The sequence below is a fragment of the Chenopodium album genome, chromosome 20 (genome assembly GCF_948465745.1).
Source record: "Chenopodium album chromosome 20, dcCheAlbu1.1, whole genome shotgun sequence".
Classification (NCBI taxonomy): domain Eukaryota; kingdom Viridiplantae; phylum Streptophyta; class Magnoliopsida; order Caryophyllales; family Amaranthaceae; genus Chenopodium; species Chenopodium album.
Window position 1 is genome coordinate 38,581,432 of NC_137853.1, and position 18,180 is coordinate 38,599,611.

Genomic DNA, 18,180 nt, shown 5'->3' on the forward strand with positions numbered 1-18,180 from the left:
TGGATTTTTACATGTACTATGTGGATTTTTACATAATCACAAATATTAGAATTTGCACTTTCTATTGAGAATATTCTCATCAAATAATTTTGCTAAATTGTCCAATGTGAACCCTATAATAAATACGTAGCAGTATGTATTTGTACAATGTAGTAAGGGTAAACATTAATGATGATGGATAATGCTATATGTAGCACATAGTGCTACAAATAAACGAAAATGTTAATTCGAATATTAACATAATTTAATACTCGATTGTAGCTTGGTCTTTTGTATAGACTTGCTCATGAGTCATGAATGCTATGTTTTCAATGTACCTTTGGGGAATTGGCCAACAAGTGTGAGAGGATGACTTTTTTATGAAAGTGTGATTGTATTGATAAAATCTTTTTTTTTTATTTATTTTTTTATTTTTTTATTGACGGGTATTGATAAAAACTTGAAAGAGGGTGATTGAGCTAGAGTAATACGAGTGTTTTGGGGATTGATGAATGAAAAAAATAATGTTGAATAGGGTTGTATGGAGGTAAAAAATTCACGACGGGTCATGGTACTATTGTTTATTTTATTTACACATTTTAGCACTCCTTTAGTAAAATTTTATTCTTAATACTCTAAACTCTGGTAAATTTTCTTGGATGCTCTAATCTTATTCTCACTGGACACACATATATTTTCAATTTTTTTAACTGATTATCTTGTTATGTCTTTTTTTTGATGGACAATTCATTACAACGACTTATGATAGCGTCAATTAATTTTGTTTACTCCAACTGCTCCGCCTCTCCCTGATGAACAGCAACAACATACTTCAAGCTCTTCTTGTCTCCCCTGTTTTCTTCCTTACAAGAAGCGCAAGGCGGATGTTCAATCTTCTTCTCAAGCATCTTCTGAGGGATCGGTGACCTCCCGTGAAAGGTCACCACCTTCGGGATGAGAGTTGCTCTTTGGAATTGTAGGGGCTTAGGACAAGCGGACTCCCCTAAAATTCCTTATGTTACAACTTTAGTCCGCTCTCATAGTTTGGATCTCGTTTGTCTTTTGGAAACAATGGTGTCTGTAGATAATGTAGCTCAAAAATTAGCATCTTTACCTTTTTTGGGTTGTTGTGGTATGGATGCTGTAGGCCTTAGTGGTGGCTTGTTCATATGTTAGTTTTCAGCGGTTAGTTTAGTTCCTGTTTATACTTCTCAAAATGTATATCTATGTAAATTAGTGCAAGGTGATGAAATAAGACATGTAATGTTTGTGTATGGCTCGCCTCATATTACTAATCGCTTGGAGATTTGGTACTTGATTAGTAATTTACTGGATACAGTCTCAAATGTGGTGATTATCGGGGACTTTAATCAAGTGGAATATAGTTCGGACAAATTAGGAGGTAATCTTTCGATTCCGGGACAATTGGACTTTATGAATTGGAGGATAGGTTTGGACTTGGTAGACGTTCCTTTTTCTGGGCCTCGTTATACCTGGACTAATAACAGATTGGATTCGGATCCTATTTTTGAATGTCTAGATCGAGCCTATGGCTCTTCCACTTGGTTTACTAATTATCCGGATACTAAGCTTCTGCACCAGCCAATCTTATTTTCAGATCATGCTGCTGTTATCCTTTCAGATTCTGCAGATTCTGACTTCTGTAAACGTCCCTATCGAGTAGAAAACTGGTGCTTGTCCGCTCCAGCCATACACAACATTATAGCTTCTGTTTTTTCCTTGTTCTTTCCTGGGTCTCCCATGTTTGCCTTATCTCGTAAGCTCTCTGTTGCTCGAGATCGTCTTTTAGCTTGGTGTATTACCCATAAGAAAGCTTGGGGTATTAACTGGAAACAGCTTGTCTTTAATGTTCAACAACCATCGCTTTCTCTTTGTTCCCGTGCAGACTGGTGCTTGTTCATCTCTACTAAGAATGAGCGAATTGCTGAGGCACAGGCAGCTTATATTTTCTGGCAGCAACGTGCTAAGACTAAGTGGGATGCTTTAGGTGATTCACATTCTCGCCTTTTGTTTTCTAAGGTCAAATCTCGTAAACGTAAGAATAAGATTCTGGGTCTTCGGGATTCCACTGGTTGTTGGCATCAGAACACAGCTCATATCAATTCCATTACGCTAGAATTTTACAAAGAGCTGTATTCAGTTCTCCTCAAGTTTCTACCTTTGATGCAGATTGGTGGGATAGCCTTTGTCTTCCCTCTCTCTCTTCTGATCAGCAGGTGTTTCTTATGAAACCTTTCACCTCGGAAGAGATTCGATCTGCTATTTTCAGTATTGATGATGATAAATCACCTGGGCCTGATGGCTTCCCGTCTGCTTTTTTTAAATCTTCCTGGCAGTTGGTTGTTGGTCACTCCGTGGTAGTAGCGGTTCAGCATTTCTTTGTTCATGGTTATATGCTGAAGGACTGGAATCGCACTTTTTTGACTTTACTTCCAAAGGTGGATAATCCGGAGTTAATTTCTCAATTTCGTCCGATTGGTCTTTGTAATGTCATCTATAAGTGCGTGGCTAAATGCCTTACTAGTCGGATTCGACAAGTGTTACCCAGTTTGGTTGCGGATTATCAGAATGCTTTTGTTCCAGGGAGACTTCTTTCGGATAATGCCTTGATTGCGCATGAAGTTCTTTCTTTTATGAACAAGTCCAAAGCGAAAAGGAAGTTTTTCGCTGCGCTTAAATTGGATATGAACAAAGCTTATGACTGGGTCAATTGGGATTTTCTGTTTCGTCTTCTTCAGGCCTATGGGTTTCCTCCTTATTGGATACACATTGTTCGACAGTGCGTTACAACGGTCTCCTATCAAGTTTTGGTTAATGGTAATCCCCTTCCGACCTTTTCACCTCAATGTGGTCTCCGACAAGGTGATCCCCTGTCTTCATACCTGTTTGTGCTTTGTATGGAGGTTCTATCGGCTATGATTCGAAGGGCTGAGCGGGCTTCTCTTCTTAAGGGTATTTGTATTTCTCGGAACGCTCCAACTATTTCTCACCTGTTTTTCGCTGATGACTCTCTTTTATTTTTGCAAGTTTCTCCTGAGGCTTGTGAAAATCTTATGACTCTTCTCACGGAGTTTTGTTCTCTATCGGGATAAGTGATTAATCTTCAGAAGTCCTTTGTTAAGTTTAGTCCTAATACTCCTACAGATTATCGAGATTTTCTTAGCCGGAGCTTGAAGCTTCAGTGTAAATCTACACTGGGTTCTTATTTGGGTGTCCCGGTGGAGCTGGGTCGAAGTAAGGTTGCGGATTTTGGCTTCTTAATTGATAAAGTAGTTCAGCGCTTGTCGGCCTTTACTTCCCTTGGTCTTTCGTCTGCAGCTAAATTGGTTATCATCAACTCTGTTTTGGTGGCTTCTTTTAATCATATTCTGTCAATTTTCAAAGTTCCCTCTTCTATCTGTTCAAAGGTAGATGGTATGTTAGCTCGCTTCTGGTGGAGATCGGATCATCGTTCTCGAGGGTTGGCTCTTCGCTCCTCTACCCTTTTACATCTTCCAAAAGGTCTAGGTGGATTAGGAATTCGTCAACTTCAATCTTTCAATTCAGTTATGTTGGCTAGACAATGTTGGCGCATTCATCATAATCCTCAGCTTCTTGTTTCTAGGACACTCTCAGCTAGGTATCCTTCTCTCCGTCTCTTTCATACAAAAAGAATTCCAGGTTCTTCTTGGGGGTGTCAAGGCCTTTTACAGGGTTTTTCTGTGTTAGCTGAAGGTGCGGCCTGGAAAGTTGGTTCCGGGTCTCAGGTTCACATTCTCCAGGATTCTTGGGTTCCTGGTGATTCGATCAGGTTTCGTGATAATTGTGAGACGCCTCTCCCGTCTCATGTTTCTTCTATCATTGATCCGCGTTCCTACGCGTGGCACACTTCTCGGGTTCATCAGCTGTTTGATTCATCTACAGCTAGTCGTATTCTGGCCCTTGAGCGTCCGAGAAGACTGATGGATGATTTTGTATACTGGAAATATTCTAAGGATAGGGTTTTTTCTACTAAATCAGCCTACGCCATGCTGCTTCGTCATCTCGACTTTTCTCCCAGGGGTTCTAGCCTAACCTCTTCTTGGTGGAAGGCTTTCTGGGGTTTGCCGCTGTTGCCAAAGTTACAATTATTCTGTTGGAAGCTCCTTCAAATGCGCTTCCTCTCAATGGTGTTCTGCAACAGCGAGGACTCCTAGTTGAGACTACTTGTGTTCTTTGTCGCGGTTCTTATGAGTCAGTTGATCATCTGTTTCGTGACTGCTCTTTTGTTTCGAATATCTGGACGTCTGTTCCTTTGCTTTCGTCTCTTATCATTCATCGGGACGTTCAGTTTATCGTCTGGTTTGCGGATTTGGTTTCTCAGTTGCGGAAGAATAAACTTTGGGATACGTTGATTACCGTAGTCTCTTTCTTTTGGGCCATTTGGATAGCTCGGAATCACAAGATATTTCGTTATGCTGTCATTTCCCCTTCTGTGATCCTTCATATTATGCAGGACTGGGTTTCTCGAGGTTCTGCAGTCAATGATTTTAAGGCCTCTGCTCGTCTTACTGGGGGTGTCTCTGGCGCCATCAGGAATTCTCCTCTTTTGTCATGTTATCTTACAGGATCTTCAGATTCTTCCGCTGATGTCTTTCTTTTGATCGACGGTGCTTACAATCCCCGTGATAATACTGCAGGGGCAGGTTGGATTTTTAGATCTCCGCATTCTGCCATTGTTCTTGGAGGGGGTTCTAGAGCTTTCACTTCATCCTCGGCCTTTCAGTCAGAGTTGCAATCTTGTTTCTGGGCTTTACAGGCAGCAGACCATCGTACCTTTCGACATCTGCTGATTTATACGGATTGCTCGGCTTTATTATCTTTTCTCAGCAATGACAACTGTCGGGATATTTCTTGTTTATGGCTGTTGCAAGATATCAGGAATTTGATCTCTCGGTTTTCTTCTTGTGTTATTCGGAAGGTTCCTCGACAGTGGGTTGCTCCTACTCATTGGTTGGCGACTCAAGCTCGTCAGCGTCATATGTTGTTATGGTCTTTTTAATTTTTTTCTGTTGTGTTGTTTTTTTAGTTTTTTAGCTCGTCTTGTCAAAAAAAAAAAAAAAAAAAAAAAATTTGTGACTAAAAGGCTGTTGTTGTTGTAATTCTTGTAAAGTGTGACATTGTTGTTAATTTTGTTAGGTTCCCTATATACACCATATGACCACAATATCACACATTCACACACCAGTACACCACATTATTAATCTGTATTTAGAGGTGTCAAAAACACACCCGACCCGATCCGAAACCGACCTGAAAAATATCCGATTCAGATTTGGACTCGCGTGGACATAATAACTTAGTATAACTCAACTTTAAAAATTTATCCGATCCGACCCGACCATATCAGACCCGATTCGATTATCCGAACTGACACCCATATCTGTATTGAATTTAGTTATCAAATCCCAAGTTCCTAGAGTGAGGAAAAAAGTGGATTGTTTGTAATAATTCAGATTAAATGGGGGCAATTTGGGAATTTTCACGTTCACAAACAACAATTTTTAATTTTTATAATTTTTATTTCATCCTAATTACAGTATTTGTCTCATTGTGGTTTTTCACACTTTCGTTGCCCACTCTCTCTCTCCTTCATTGAAGTGTACTCTGAGCTTTCTCTCCTCCATTGAAGCTGCTTCTGAGGTAGGTGTTTCTTCTTATTTACTTTTTAAATCATCAATTTTCAATTTCACAATCTAGGGTTTAGTTTCACTATGTTGTTGATTTGATTGATAGTATAGTTAATTTAGGGTTCTTCTAAGGTTGATTATTGACCTAGTGATTATGTTTATGATGTTTTGAAAGACTATGACGAGATAATTTTTTGCTAGAATTTCGATTCTGTGCAATATGCATTGATATTCTTAAGCGAGAGGAATTTTATGCGATGATTATTTGAGCTTAATTTGGAAAATGAGTCAAATATGGTTTGCTAATGTGTTGCAGGCTTTTGTTTTTTGTTTATAATAACCCTTTAATGTTAGGATGGAACTGTGAAAATTTGATTTCTTGTAAGAATTATGAATATAACAATCTGTTACATTCAGTGTTTCCACTGATCTTATACAAACAAGTAGAAATGTTGATTGGAGTTATATTAAGATTCGGGTGTTTCGTTCCGTGATGATGTTACTAGGCTACAAACCGTATGACTTAATGAATTGGTTCATTTTAATGCAAATGTTGCAACTTTGTCTTTCTCCTTGAAGGAAATTGATGGAGAACAGCTCAGGTGAAGAATCTGGGATCAGTGATTCGGAGATTGAGGAGTATGTGGAGAAACCGTATCAAGAATTGCGATCTGGGATATACAAGGTGAAGAAACCAAATGGTTTCCTTAGGTGCCCATTTTGCGCTGGTAAGAAGAAGCAAGAGTATGGATTCAAGGACCTGTTCCAACACGCCTCCGGTGTTGCCAAAGGTGCTTCCCATCGAAGTGCTAAACAAAAGGCTACCCATCTTGCATTGGCGAGATATTTAGAAGTTGACTTGGGTTTTGGATCTGCACAACCTACCCAAGCAGTTGATCCAGAACCACAAGCTAGTGAGCAAAAAGAGGATATCTATTGCTGGCCGTGGATTGGTGTTGTTGTCAATATCGTGAGTGATGAAAAGACTGGAAAACAAGTGACTGACAGTGGGTTCTGGATGAAAACTTTCTCCAAGTATAAGCCTTTGGGAATTGAAGTTTTTCATGATGAACAAGAACAAGTTGCACAAGCTGTGGTTCACTTTGAGAAGGAGTGGGCTGGCTTTAAAAACGCTGTGGACTTTGAGAAGTCATTTGAAGCTGGTCATCACAGTAAGAAGGAGTGGATTAGTAAAAAGGGGAATCTTGGTTCTGCTATCTATGGATGGTTTGCCCGTGCAGATGATTACCATGCAGAAGGTCTCATGGGAGAGTACCTTCGCAAGAACCGAGAACTCAAGACCCTTTCAGAAGTTATGCAAAAGGGTAGACAGGACACTGAAAAAATGGTTGTCAACTTGGCTAATGAGATTGACATGAAGAACCAGAACCTGGATGAAATGCAATCTAAAGTCAATGAGAAAGCTATGTCCTTGAGTCGGATGCTCGAAGAGAAAGACAATCTCCACCAAGCATTTTATGAAGGTCATTTCTTTAAACCACAAAATGTGCTTTATTCCATTATATGCTATGCTGCTTTCATTGATGCATATATTAACATTAAATTGTTTATAATTGTGCTATGTTATAAAACGCTTGGTTCATTTTCTATTGGCCCTTGTGGATTAAAAGCAGAATATGAAACCATGTTTGTTTCTCATGGGCAATAGGAGAGGTATGACTAGTTTAAACCTCTAGTTAGAGTATTTGGTTGAGAGAGTATTAGAAGAGAGGTTTGAGTCCAATCTGATTTTGAAAAGTTGGTTGTAGAAGGTTTGTAAATATAGTTGTGAAATGACAATTCTATTTTAAAGTTTGTTAAGTTTATTACCCTTGACCAAATGTGCTGAAATTCTCCCTTGCTATATATTATCCATTACATAAAGAGTAGCTATTAATTAACAACTGTTTGCCAAAAACTTTATTCAAAAAGCTAATATATTCAGCTAGTTTAACTAGCTTATACAACCCGCTAAGAACTAATTGTAGAAATGCTAGACTTGCATGAGTGCAAGAGCTGATTGGCAAGTACTTGTTATGGAGTCTTGTCTTTGATAAAAAGATCTTCAGGTTTTCTCCTTGTTCACCTTATTATTTCATGCCTGTAGTGAGGTTTCCAATGGATCCACATGTTAAAATTGATAACTTTTGATGGTTAAATTTATGTTATTTGAGTTCTTATCAGGCACACATTTTGAATTTGATCCAGTATCTTCTTTTTTCAAGGACAGTTGCGGGTGGCTGAAAATTTAGAAAACTCCAACTTGCTTACCTTTTGTAGTTATTGTTTTGTTTAACAGAAACCCGTAAGATGCAGCGCATTGCTCGGGATCATGTTCAAAGGATATTGGCAGAACAAGAAAAGATGAATCATGATTTGGAGTCGAAGAAAAGACAGCTTGATTGGCGCACTAGAGAATTAAGCAAACGCGAGGTCTTAACTGAACGTGAGCGGCAGAAACTCGATGAGGAGAAGCAGCAGGTGAGCTGTTTCCTGTATTTTTGTTCACTTTTTGGGTGTTGTTATTGTTACAAACTGACATGGATTGAATCAGAGACGAGAAAGCTTGACTGTTTCTTTCATTTATTTTACTGCGGGTTTATTAATGTTAAAAAATTAGATAGTTGGACTGGTTTTGGATTTTTATATGACATAGATTCTTGGTTATTGCATCTTGATGCCATCCATTTGGGAATGAGGCTTTGGACCGCCTTTGGTTTTGTTGTTGGGGACTGGTTTTGGATTTGATGGAAGCATTTTGGTTGCTACTTCTGTATATGTTGTTGCACACTTAAATCTGCTGCATATACAATGATTATGGATCTCATATGTACTCTAGGCATGAATAAACCTCTGGAAGGTTGGCAATTAGCCTGTCATAGTGTTGTATAGCCCTGTCTGATCTAGGATTGTAGTCAGCATATCTTCTGGATATGTTATAGACTCACTGCCTAACTCTCAAGCTCACAAGATATATACTAATTTAGATTAAAGAGAAAGGTTGATATTGGCATTGATTGCAGGGAAAATAATTACAAAGCATTAAGTTTTAGGCTACTAATCTCTAAGGTAGTTGCTTGAGGCTACAAATCTCCAATGTGCAAGCGCAAATAATGAAACAACTGACTGCCTTCTACATTCGTTCCTCTCTCTATTTACATATACATATATTGTCTTCTTCCTCAGCTGCCGTCCTGATGGTGCCCACTAAGTGGTGTGGGAGGGCTAGGTGTGTTATGGCTGCTGCTCTGCTTGTTTTAGCTGTTTCTGCATTTCCTCTGTGGCCCCCTCTTGTCTTTGTTCTTTATCGTACCTAACAATCACAGGTGGCTTGGCTGGTTCCATTGCAGGATGTTTTCAAATATTGAGCATGGTATTCATGGCTTCACGCTGACCTGCTTCCAACGAATAGAGACACACATCTTGCACATATATATGCTTTTCTAAAGTTCTGAGGTGCTGTACGCATGGAAATTTGTCTTAGTAACTCGAACTGAGATTATTGATCCTGTGGCCGCAGTAGGCTGTAATATAGTCACTCACCTCTGTTTTAGTCAAACATTAAGCTTCTCTAATATTTTCCATTATATTATCACTATCTGTTGTATCTCTGGTGATTTTGGTGGTTTACTGTGACTTATTTGCAGATGCCAACAGTGATGATAGAAAAAGAGAATAGACTATAGGGTGATGTTAGTAGTATTATTCTACTCAATTACAGATTGACTTCACTTTAATGGGGTCAAGCGCTTCAATTCCTGCAAAGATGGATTTTAAGCCAATGTTTATTTGAAACATAACAGAATTTGAAACATCTTACCACGCTATCATTGTCTTGTGTCCATGTTTTGTTTCAAATCTTGTGTTTTTTAGGTTATTATAGGTTTGTTAACTTTAAAATGTTTATTGGAGTCTTCTGCATTTGGTTTCTAATCTGGGTGAATTTTTACTCTTAGAATGATGAAAGAAACAATTCACTGCAAATGGCTTCCGTGGAGCAGAAGAAAGCAGATGAAAATGTGTTGAGGCTTGTTGAAGAACAAAAGGTAAATATTGGCTAGCATGTGGCATTGAAGCATGTTCTTTTTATATTTAACCCTCACTGACAAAGTTCTGATGTGCAGAGAGAGAAGGAAGAGGCCTTGAAGAAAATTCTTCAGCTAGAAAAGGAGCTGGATGCTAGGCAGAAGTTACAATTGGAGATTGAGGAGCTAAAAGGAAAATTAGAAGTTATGAAGCATCTTGGAGATGATAATGATGATGCGGTCCAGAGGAAGATGAAGGAGATGAAAGAAGAGTTGGATCAGAAGATTGATGATATGAACCATTTAGAAGATATGAATCAGACTCTTGTGATAAGACAAAGGCAGAGCAACGATGAATTGCAGGAAGCTCGCAATGTGTTAATTAATGTATGTCTTTACATATTTGTTTCTCCAAGATATACTACAACTAGTATATTCATCATCATCATCTAGCCATGTAGTTCAGGCATAGATCATAATCCCTTTATTGCATGGAGGATACTATATATCAATAGCAGGAAGCTGAAGTGATATTTATGCTGTTTTCTTGCTTCTTTTTCATCTATTACCTTATTTTAGTTGGCTGATACTATTTTAGGATTAAAAGTTAATTTTCATATTGTATTAATTTGCTTATTTTGCTGCATATTAGAAATTTCAGATGTTTATTCTGATGATTTGTATGTAATGTACTTTTCATGCTCCAGGCCCTATTAGAAATGTTGCAAAGTAACCGCACTAATATCGGTATCAAAAGAATGGGTGAAATAGATGAGAAGGCCTTTGTTGCTGAATGCAAAAGTAGATTCCCAATAGACGAGGCCTTTTTGAAAGCAAGTGAGGGATGCTCGCTGTGGCAAGAGAATTTGAAGGATCCAGCGTGGCATCCTTTCAGAATTATTGAACGTAATAATGGAGAAACCGAGGTGAATTATGTGTTCCTTTAGATCTGATATTGCTGGTCTTTAGTTTGTATCAGTATTTACCACTTTGGAATGACAATAGATTCTTGATGCAGGAAGTAATCGATGAAGAAGATGAGAAATTGATGAAGCTCAAGGGAGAGTGGGGTGATGAAGTGTACAAAACAGTTACAGTGGCCTTGAAAGAGCTAAATGAGTATAATCCAAGTGGGAGATACGTGATCAATGAACTCTGGAACTACAAGGAAGGACGCAAGGCTACTGTAAAGGAGGTTGTTAATTATATATTTAAGAATCTGAAGACTCTGAAACGCAAGAGGTGAAGTTGTCCACTTGCTTGCTCTCCCAAATGAGTCTTTTGGTAAGTGTGCATTTGAAAACCTAACTTGGTTTCTATTCCGTTGTGATAATTGTGATCTTTGTCCCCAACGTTACATTCAGTGATTTGATTATTAACTTGTGGCGAATCAGGGTGCTTATGTGTTATTGTGGAAGGAAACCCTTGCAGTTTGTATTTCTGTGTGTGCACAGGGCTGGGGGGCTCCAGAAGTTTTGGGGCAATGCTCTGTAATTTGCATGCTCTGATTTGTCAATTTTTCATACTGTTCCTTTTGACCTCCTTGTCCAACATCCCCATGGACCTATTTGGCTAGTTAGTGGTTGAATTTTGTGCCTTGATTTAAAACATACGAAGTAAAATTGAAACCAAACTGACCATTTGTTTAATTTCACGGATATCATACTTGAGATGTTGAGATTCCGTTTTTGAATGATCTTTCAGGAACATGTTGATCTCTAGCGAATGCAATGTTCCAGACTCAGAGTTTCACCTAATGGCAGGTTAGATCCACGACATTTGTGTATCAGTCAGTTTTCGTGCTATGCTGAGCGATACAATATTTGTGACTCGTGTAACCATAACTTAAATAAGTGAGATCATTAGACAATTTGTTCATCTTCTGATAGTACTCCATAGTCCATATTGATAATTGTAGCCTTTGTAGTCTCATGTTATGTTCCCTATCTTGCTAAATCTGCTAATGTTACGGTGATTCACTGATTTGTATAGCTTGTTGGAAACTTTGAGTGTTGAAAATTTGAAATGGCAGGAGGAGATTATTGGAGATAAGTCAAAGCTACTCCGTTATAAACTAAAAAATTAACCTTGTGCAATGACCAAGTTTTATATAATACCAAATCATATGAAAGTAATGAAATTAAGAACTTATTCCGTATGATATGAAGAGAAGTAAGGACACTTTAAGCAAACATAAATTTATTAAAACTATTATTTATTAATCTATTATGAAATAGTAGTAGTACTAAGCACTTCAAATTAGGGATAAACAAAGGAACCAACCCATGGCATGGCATAAGCCGAATGTGCCAAAAATTCCCAATCTTCGGGTAAATCAGTAATTTCAAGGCTTTTGAACTCTCGACTTTGTAGATCCAAACGGAGAAACCTGTTCTGTTTCGCAAGTGCTACTAAAATTTCCTTTCCATCCTTTGAATAAGCAAAAGGCATCATCCATTCTATACCCAAAATATTACGATCAAATAATGTACATTCATTCGCCTGTGAGAAGTGAAACAGTTTAGTCCACGATTGTTGCACACCATATTCCTTCATAATCCATATCTCCGTTAATCTTACCAAATGCAAGCATCCCCTTAAATTAGCCAACTCAATTAGTATATCATACGAAATCGTTTGATCACTAGGCAGTGGTACCTCATGAAACTTTTCTCTTTCAAGATCAAAACCAATTATATTATTCGACAAAGTTATGAAGTGCAATGCATTATTAGAAAGAACCATACTAGACAGTGGCCCTATTATATCAAATGGACAAGGTTCGTCCATATTTACTTTCCATGAGTTGGACTTTAATGTGTATAAACCAGAATATGTCTTCCAATTTTCTTTGTGTCTTGCCAAACACAAAATCTTATAATCTTTACTCGTACAATCGTAACCAAAACCCATTCTCCTTGAAGTCAGGTTTCGAGGTTCAAACTGAGGTACGAGCTTTGAGGCGCCAGTGATCGGGTTGTACAGCGAAAAGATTCTAGCTCGTTTTTTTCTAGTTAGATCAATATAATCCAATTGCGAGAAGCAGAGTAGGCCAGTGCAAGAACCAACAAGGAAGGGTGAGTCGAGATGGCTAATATTAGGAATTATATACCTGACCTTAGTATTTTCAGGAGAATGAAAATCAAACGACATGAGAGTTTTCAGCTCATGAGAAAAGACTAGTACGAGGGAGCTTTTACTTGTATTTGCCTCATAGTTATTTTTCATGCGAGTAGTGTGAGAGTTGATGAAATAAAGGCTGTTGATTTCATCGTGCCAACGCTTGCATACACACTTACAACGGAGAAGATCTTCAACAGGTAGCCTCACTAGGATGTTACATACCAACTCCATCGGAAGCCTGCCATGCTCGCAATTATTGTCACTTGGTGTACTTAGAATATTTATCGATCTCGGTGTTAAGGCTATTTTGGATAGTTGCTTCCCCTTACATGTCCCTAACATTAGTTTTTTGAAAAACCGTCGTTTACGGTTGATAAAATGTCTTTTGATTTCTTTCATGACAACAACTTAAAATTTGACAAATTTAGGGTAAAGAGTGATTAGTATTGCTTGATTTTTTTTTCCAAAGAAACTTTTGGTAAATATTTCTTGATTATTAGGTAGACTACTAGAGTATATATATATATACAAAACCTACAACAATATTTACTAAATAATAACATAACTAATCAATAAATATATTATTCTCCTAAAATTATTATCCATATTAAAAAGTATATCACCACATAATTTCTTATACTACTGATTGGCGACAACTTAGTTGAATGAATGAATGAATATATATATATATATATATATATATATATATATATATATATATATATATAAAGGGGAGTTTTTCCCCGAGTTTTTAGAGAGTCACGTAGGATCTAATTTTCTCAGCACGCCATGTAGGATTATAAATCTTAGTATTAGCCAATTAAATAAGAGATTATTAATTTCTTGTAGAATTAAATCATTCAAATGCCACGTAAGCAAAATTGACGAATGAGATTTTTAAGTTTAAATAATTAAATATTAGATATTATCTTTTAATATTAGGAATTTTATCTAAATATATAACAAATTTTAGCTTATACATACAAAAAAAAAAAAAAAAAAAAAAAATTCAAACAAACCGTGAATCGCACGAGCTTCATCTAGTAAAACCTAATATCAAGCTTTTATCTTGTTAATTAACTTCACTTTTTTTTTTTTTAAAAAAATGATTTTTTTTAAAAATTATCAATTTCCAGCTTTCCAGGCCAATATCTATCATATATAGATTGAGTCAAAAAAAACAAAACAAAAAAAAAAAAAAAAAAAAAAAAAAAGAACCCGAGTATATCATATCTAGTTTCCTAGGGTAGGTTAGGTTTTTGTTTGAGGGTAGTTTAAAAATTGTATTTGCTGCACAAGATAATTCAACCAAAGTGAATTAACATAATTATATCCAAAAGCCTAATACAATCCCCTATTCTTTGTACGTGCGTTGCTAACTAGTCATCATGAAGAAATCTGAAAAAAGTTCAATCAATCTAACCCCAACACTGAAAAGGCTTCCGATGGAGTTGTTATGCAATATTATTTTGAGGCTACCAATTGAAGATCTTCTCCGTTTTAAGAGTGTATGCAAAGGTTGGCGCGATGAAATAAACAGCCTTTATTTCATTAACTCTCACACTCGCCGCATTAAAAATAACAATGAAACAAATAGCAGTTCAAGCTCTCTTGTTATAGTCTTTTGTCAGGCCTATAACTCCTAATATCACCCTCGGCAGACCCTTCCTCGTCGGTTCTAGCACTGGCCTGCTATGCTTTTCACATTATTTGGAGGATCCTATGTCAAAGGAATACCGAAGTAGACGTTTTTCTCTTTACAATCCAATCACTGGTGCCTCCAAGCTCATACCTAAGTTGGAAGGTCTAAACCCGAATTTTAGGAATGGTTTTGGTTTTGATTCTACGAGTGGAGATTATAAGATTGTGTGTCTAACATTAGACAAGGTATATTCGTTGACGACCTATACTTGTGTATACAGTTTGAAGAGCAATTCATGGAAGGTAAACATGGACAACGACAAACGTAGTTCATATTTATGTGGCAAAATAACAAATTCATGTATGATTCTAACTAATAATGCACTGCATTTCATAGCTTCTTCGGGAAAAATAATTGCGTTTGACCTTGGAAGCGAAAGATTTCATGAAATACCACTGCCTAGTAAAAACCCACTACTGCCTAGTGGTCAAGTGATTTTATATGATCATCCATTCGAGTTGGCGAATTTAAGGGGATGCTTGCATTTGGTTACCTCAACGGAGATATGGGTTATGAAGGAATATGGTATACAACAATCATGGACTAAATTGTTTCGCTTATCACAGGCAAATGAATGTTTCCCCAAATATACAATTTTTGGGGAAAGAATGATAAAGCCTTATGCTTATTCAAAGGACGGCAGGGAAATTCTAATAGCTCTAGCCACACATCATAACATGGTTTTTTGTTTGGATATACAAAGTCGAGAGTTGAAAAAGATCAAAAATTCTAGTTTACCCGAAAATTGGGAAAATTGGGCATATTGCGGTTATGCCATGCCATGGGTTGGTTCCTTTGTTTATCCCACATTTTGAAGTACTTAATAAATAATACCAAGTAATATAGTAATATAGTAATACTTCTCTTTTATAATTGATGAATTGTTTTGCCTTTTTTAATCAATAAAAAACAATTTTGAACTTTTTTTTTTATATTTTTTTAGTACGTCTATATATTATTTTGTTTAGGAATTGATTGGAACTGAACTGAAATTAAGTATATATGAACAGACCCTTACTCTTTGTTTAAAATTATAATTTGTCTATTTAGTTGACGTGTTCAATTTAGGCTGATAAAACAAATGAGGTATGTTAATAAATAGGAGTACAAAGTATAAAATATACGAGTATTATGTATCAAAAAAGAAAATGTATTAACTAATATTAAAATTTCTTTAAACAAATATAGTACGTGTCAACTAAAAAAACGGAAATAAGTGTCACGAGTAGTTCACAAAGTAATTTTTTTGATCCAACCACACAAAAAAGTGTAACTTTTTTGATAAGCCCAAATACTTTCCCGAGCAAACAAATTAAAATTACCCAATAAATTCAGGGTTTGGCGCCAAACATCTTAAACGTTTAGTTACTTCCAGAAACACTAAATTACAAGCCCTAGCTAAAATCGACAAAGCCAGACTCGCCGGAAAATGCCCCGGAAAACGCCAAGATTCCGGCGGAGCAAATCGGACTGGTCGATTCTCCCTGAAGAACTCATCGGAATAATCGCCGGCCACCTCAAATTCCACGGTTCTGATCACCGGAGATTCCGAGCAGTTTGCAGAAAATGGCGTAATTCTTCCTCTCCTTCAACCCAATTCCTCATCTCTGATTTTCCTCTCGAAATTCCGTCGATTTCAGGTGCGCCCAATTTTCTGATTTCAAGTGTTGTGTATATTCTTTATAATCCCCTCTCCAAAAAGATTAAACCTTGGATTGTATCAATTGAAGAGTTTGATAGGCTGAAAATTCGTATATGATTGCTAGAGGGTCTAATTGCAAGTTTCGGGTTTTTAAGTTGAATGAAGAGTTGCATGAGTGGAAGAGTGTTTTTGTTTTGGGGGATAAGATATTGTTTGTGACTTATGATAAGGTTCTCTTTATTGATACTTGTTATCTTCCTGGATACAAAGGGAATTTCATACTGTTTCCTAAAAATTGTTTTCCAACTCGTGTTGGTGATTACTCTGATGATGATGAATTATTTCGAGGAGCAAGGAAGCATCAAGAGATTGGTGTATATAATCTGGATGATGATTCTTGTCGGCTAGTGTCATCTTACCCGGACTTGTTGGAGTTGTTTTGGCCACCCCCTTCATGGATCTTGTCCTCAACACGGTAAAGTTTTGGTATTTCTTTTAGTGTAGTACTTGGCATAACTGCTGGATGCACAAATGTTTGACCAATTATTATTTGTTTCATGATTTATAGTTTAGAAGTTGTGCCAAAAATATAATGAGCTGTATCGTATATGGGTTTGAAAGTCTTGAGCACAAGTGAACAGCAACAATTTCATTCCTGTTACTGATCTTGTCAACAGAGTATATCTTGTTATTCTTGTTGCTATATATGAACTGCTGATCGCTTCACCATATCACTTTATTATTTTTCTGGAGCTTGTTTGGTACTTGTGTTTAGGCTTATAGTCATAGTATGATGGTTTCCTTTAATTTGGCATAATCTTTTACTTTAAGCCTGCAACTGTAGCTTTAGCTGACAATTCAATCGCTTTGCAAAAATGCTCATTCTTTCCTGGCATTTTGAGTAGTTTTTGTATGGAAGAGGAAGAGATAGATTCCTGTGATCATATTAGCTCGAAGTCTAGCTCAGTGGAACAAAGTATCTCCGCCTTTTCACAGCATGGGAAGAATGAACAACGTGCTGAGGATCTTCCTACATCATTATGCCAAAAGGACACAGCACTAAAAGGTTATAGACTTGTGCATTCAAATATATAGCTCTGCCGTAGAACATCAATTTTGTACCCCTTTCCTAATATCTGGGAAAGACTTTACTTTTATTCATACTGAATACTTGGATTTTGTGACAGAGGTCTCATGTGCGAATAATGATAAAACAGCTCTGGCTATAAACTCTCCTCATCAGGTATATTTGAAAACCCCGGCGATCTCTCTTACAAGTGTTTGTAAGTAACTAGTTTAATGTGTTTATCTTCTCATGAAGATTTCCAAAAGTGGTGCTATGGAGGAGAATTCCCAAAGAACTGATGTCAGCTTAAACTTGGCTCCACACGTTTCGGGTTTGAATGAAGTTGGGGTGGATTCACTTCTGCCTACCCCTTCTTTAATTAAGGTAATTCATTCAGTATTGATATCCTTCTTAGCATTATTAGTTTAACCCTTACAGAGTCAGTAATTTTTTATTTTATATTTTGGGAATAAGAGTCAGTACCTAGTTAGGCATCTAGATCAGGAACTCTTTTTTTTTTTTGTGCAGCTAGCTCAGGAGAAATTCCAAGGGATTGATGTCAGCTCCAATTTGGTCCCAGTTTTGCAGAAAATATGGAATAATCATGGGAACATAATTGAAGGACATATAGTTCATAGCAATGTCCTTTTGACATGGGCCTTAGAGTCGCTTGCAAAGATGATAATCGTCCTTGAAAAAAATACAGGGAATTCCTTAAACAACTCCCAAGCTGAATACTTGAACTCCACCTTGGCCGATCTTGAAATGATGAAAATCAGATTAGACTGGCTAATTCCTTTTGTTAAAAGGGCTTTGGCAGTTCACAAAAGCAAGTGCCAGAAAGCTATTATGGTCAACCTTGAGACGAGAAAGTCAAAGCTCCTCACAGAAGTGCGTAAAGTAGAAGAACAAATGATTCAGCAAGAAAAGCTTATGGCTGAGAGCCTGATAAACTGTGCACCATCAGTCTTGGA

General features: G+C 37.1%; 2 protein-coding genes across 2 annotated transcripts; both read left to right on the plus strand.

Moving 5' to 3' along the window:
- The first annotated feature begins 1,050 nt into the window (after positions 1 to 1,050).
- Positions 1,051 to 5,020, plus strand: LOC145597192 (uncharacterized). Its single transcript, XM_081653343.1, has 5 exons — positions 1,051 to 1,150; positions 1,217 to 2,071; positions 2,170 to 2,952; positions 3,145 to 4,080; positions 4,122 to 5,020. Exons 1-5 carry the CDS (start codon positions 1,051 to 1,053, stop codon positions 5,018 to 5,020), a joined length of 3,573 nt encoding a protein of 1,190 aa, XP_081509469.1.
- A 540-nt stretch (positions 5,021 to 5,560) lies between these two features.
- Positions 5,561 to 11,725, plus strand: LOC145599083 (factor of DNA methylation 1-like). Its single transcript, XM_081655493.1, has 8 exons — positions 5,561 to 5,661; positions 6,228 to 7,132; positions 7,948 to 8,129; positions 9,605 to 9,694; positions 9,773 to 10,060; positions 10,381 to 10,599; positions 10,692 to 10,957; positions 11,378 to 11,725. Exons 2-7 carry the CDS (start codon positions 6,235 to 6,237, stop codon positions 10,917 to 10,919), a joined length of 1,905 nt encoding a protein of 634 aa, XP_081511619.1. The 5' UTR covers positions 5,561 to 5,661; positions 6,228 to 6,234; the 3' UTR covers positions 10,920 to 10,957; positions 11,378 to 11,725.
- The last annotated feature ends 6,455 nt before the right edge of the window (positions 11,726 to 18,180 follow it).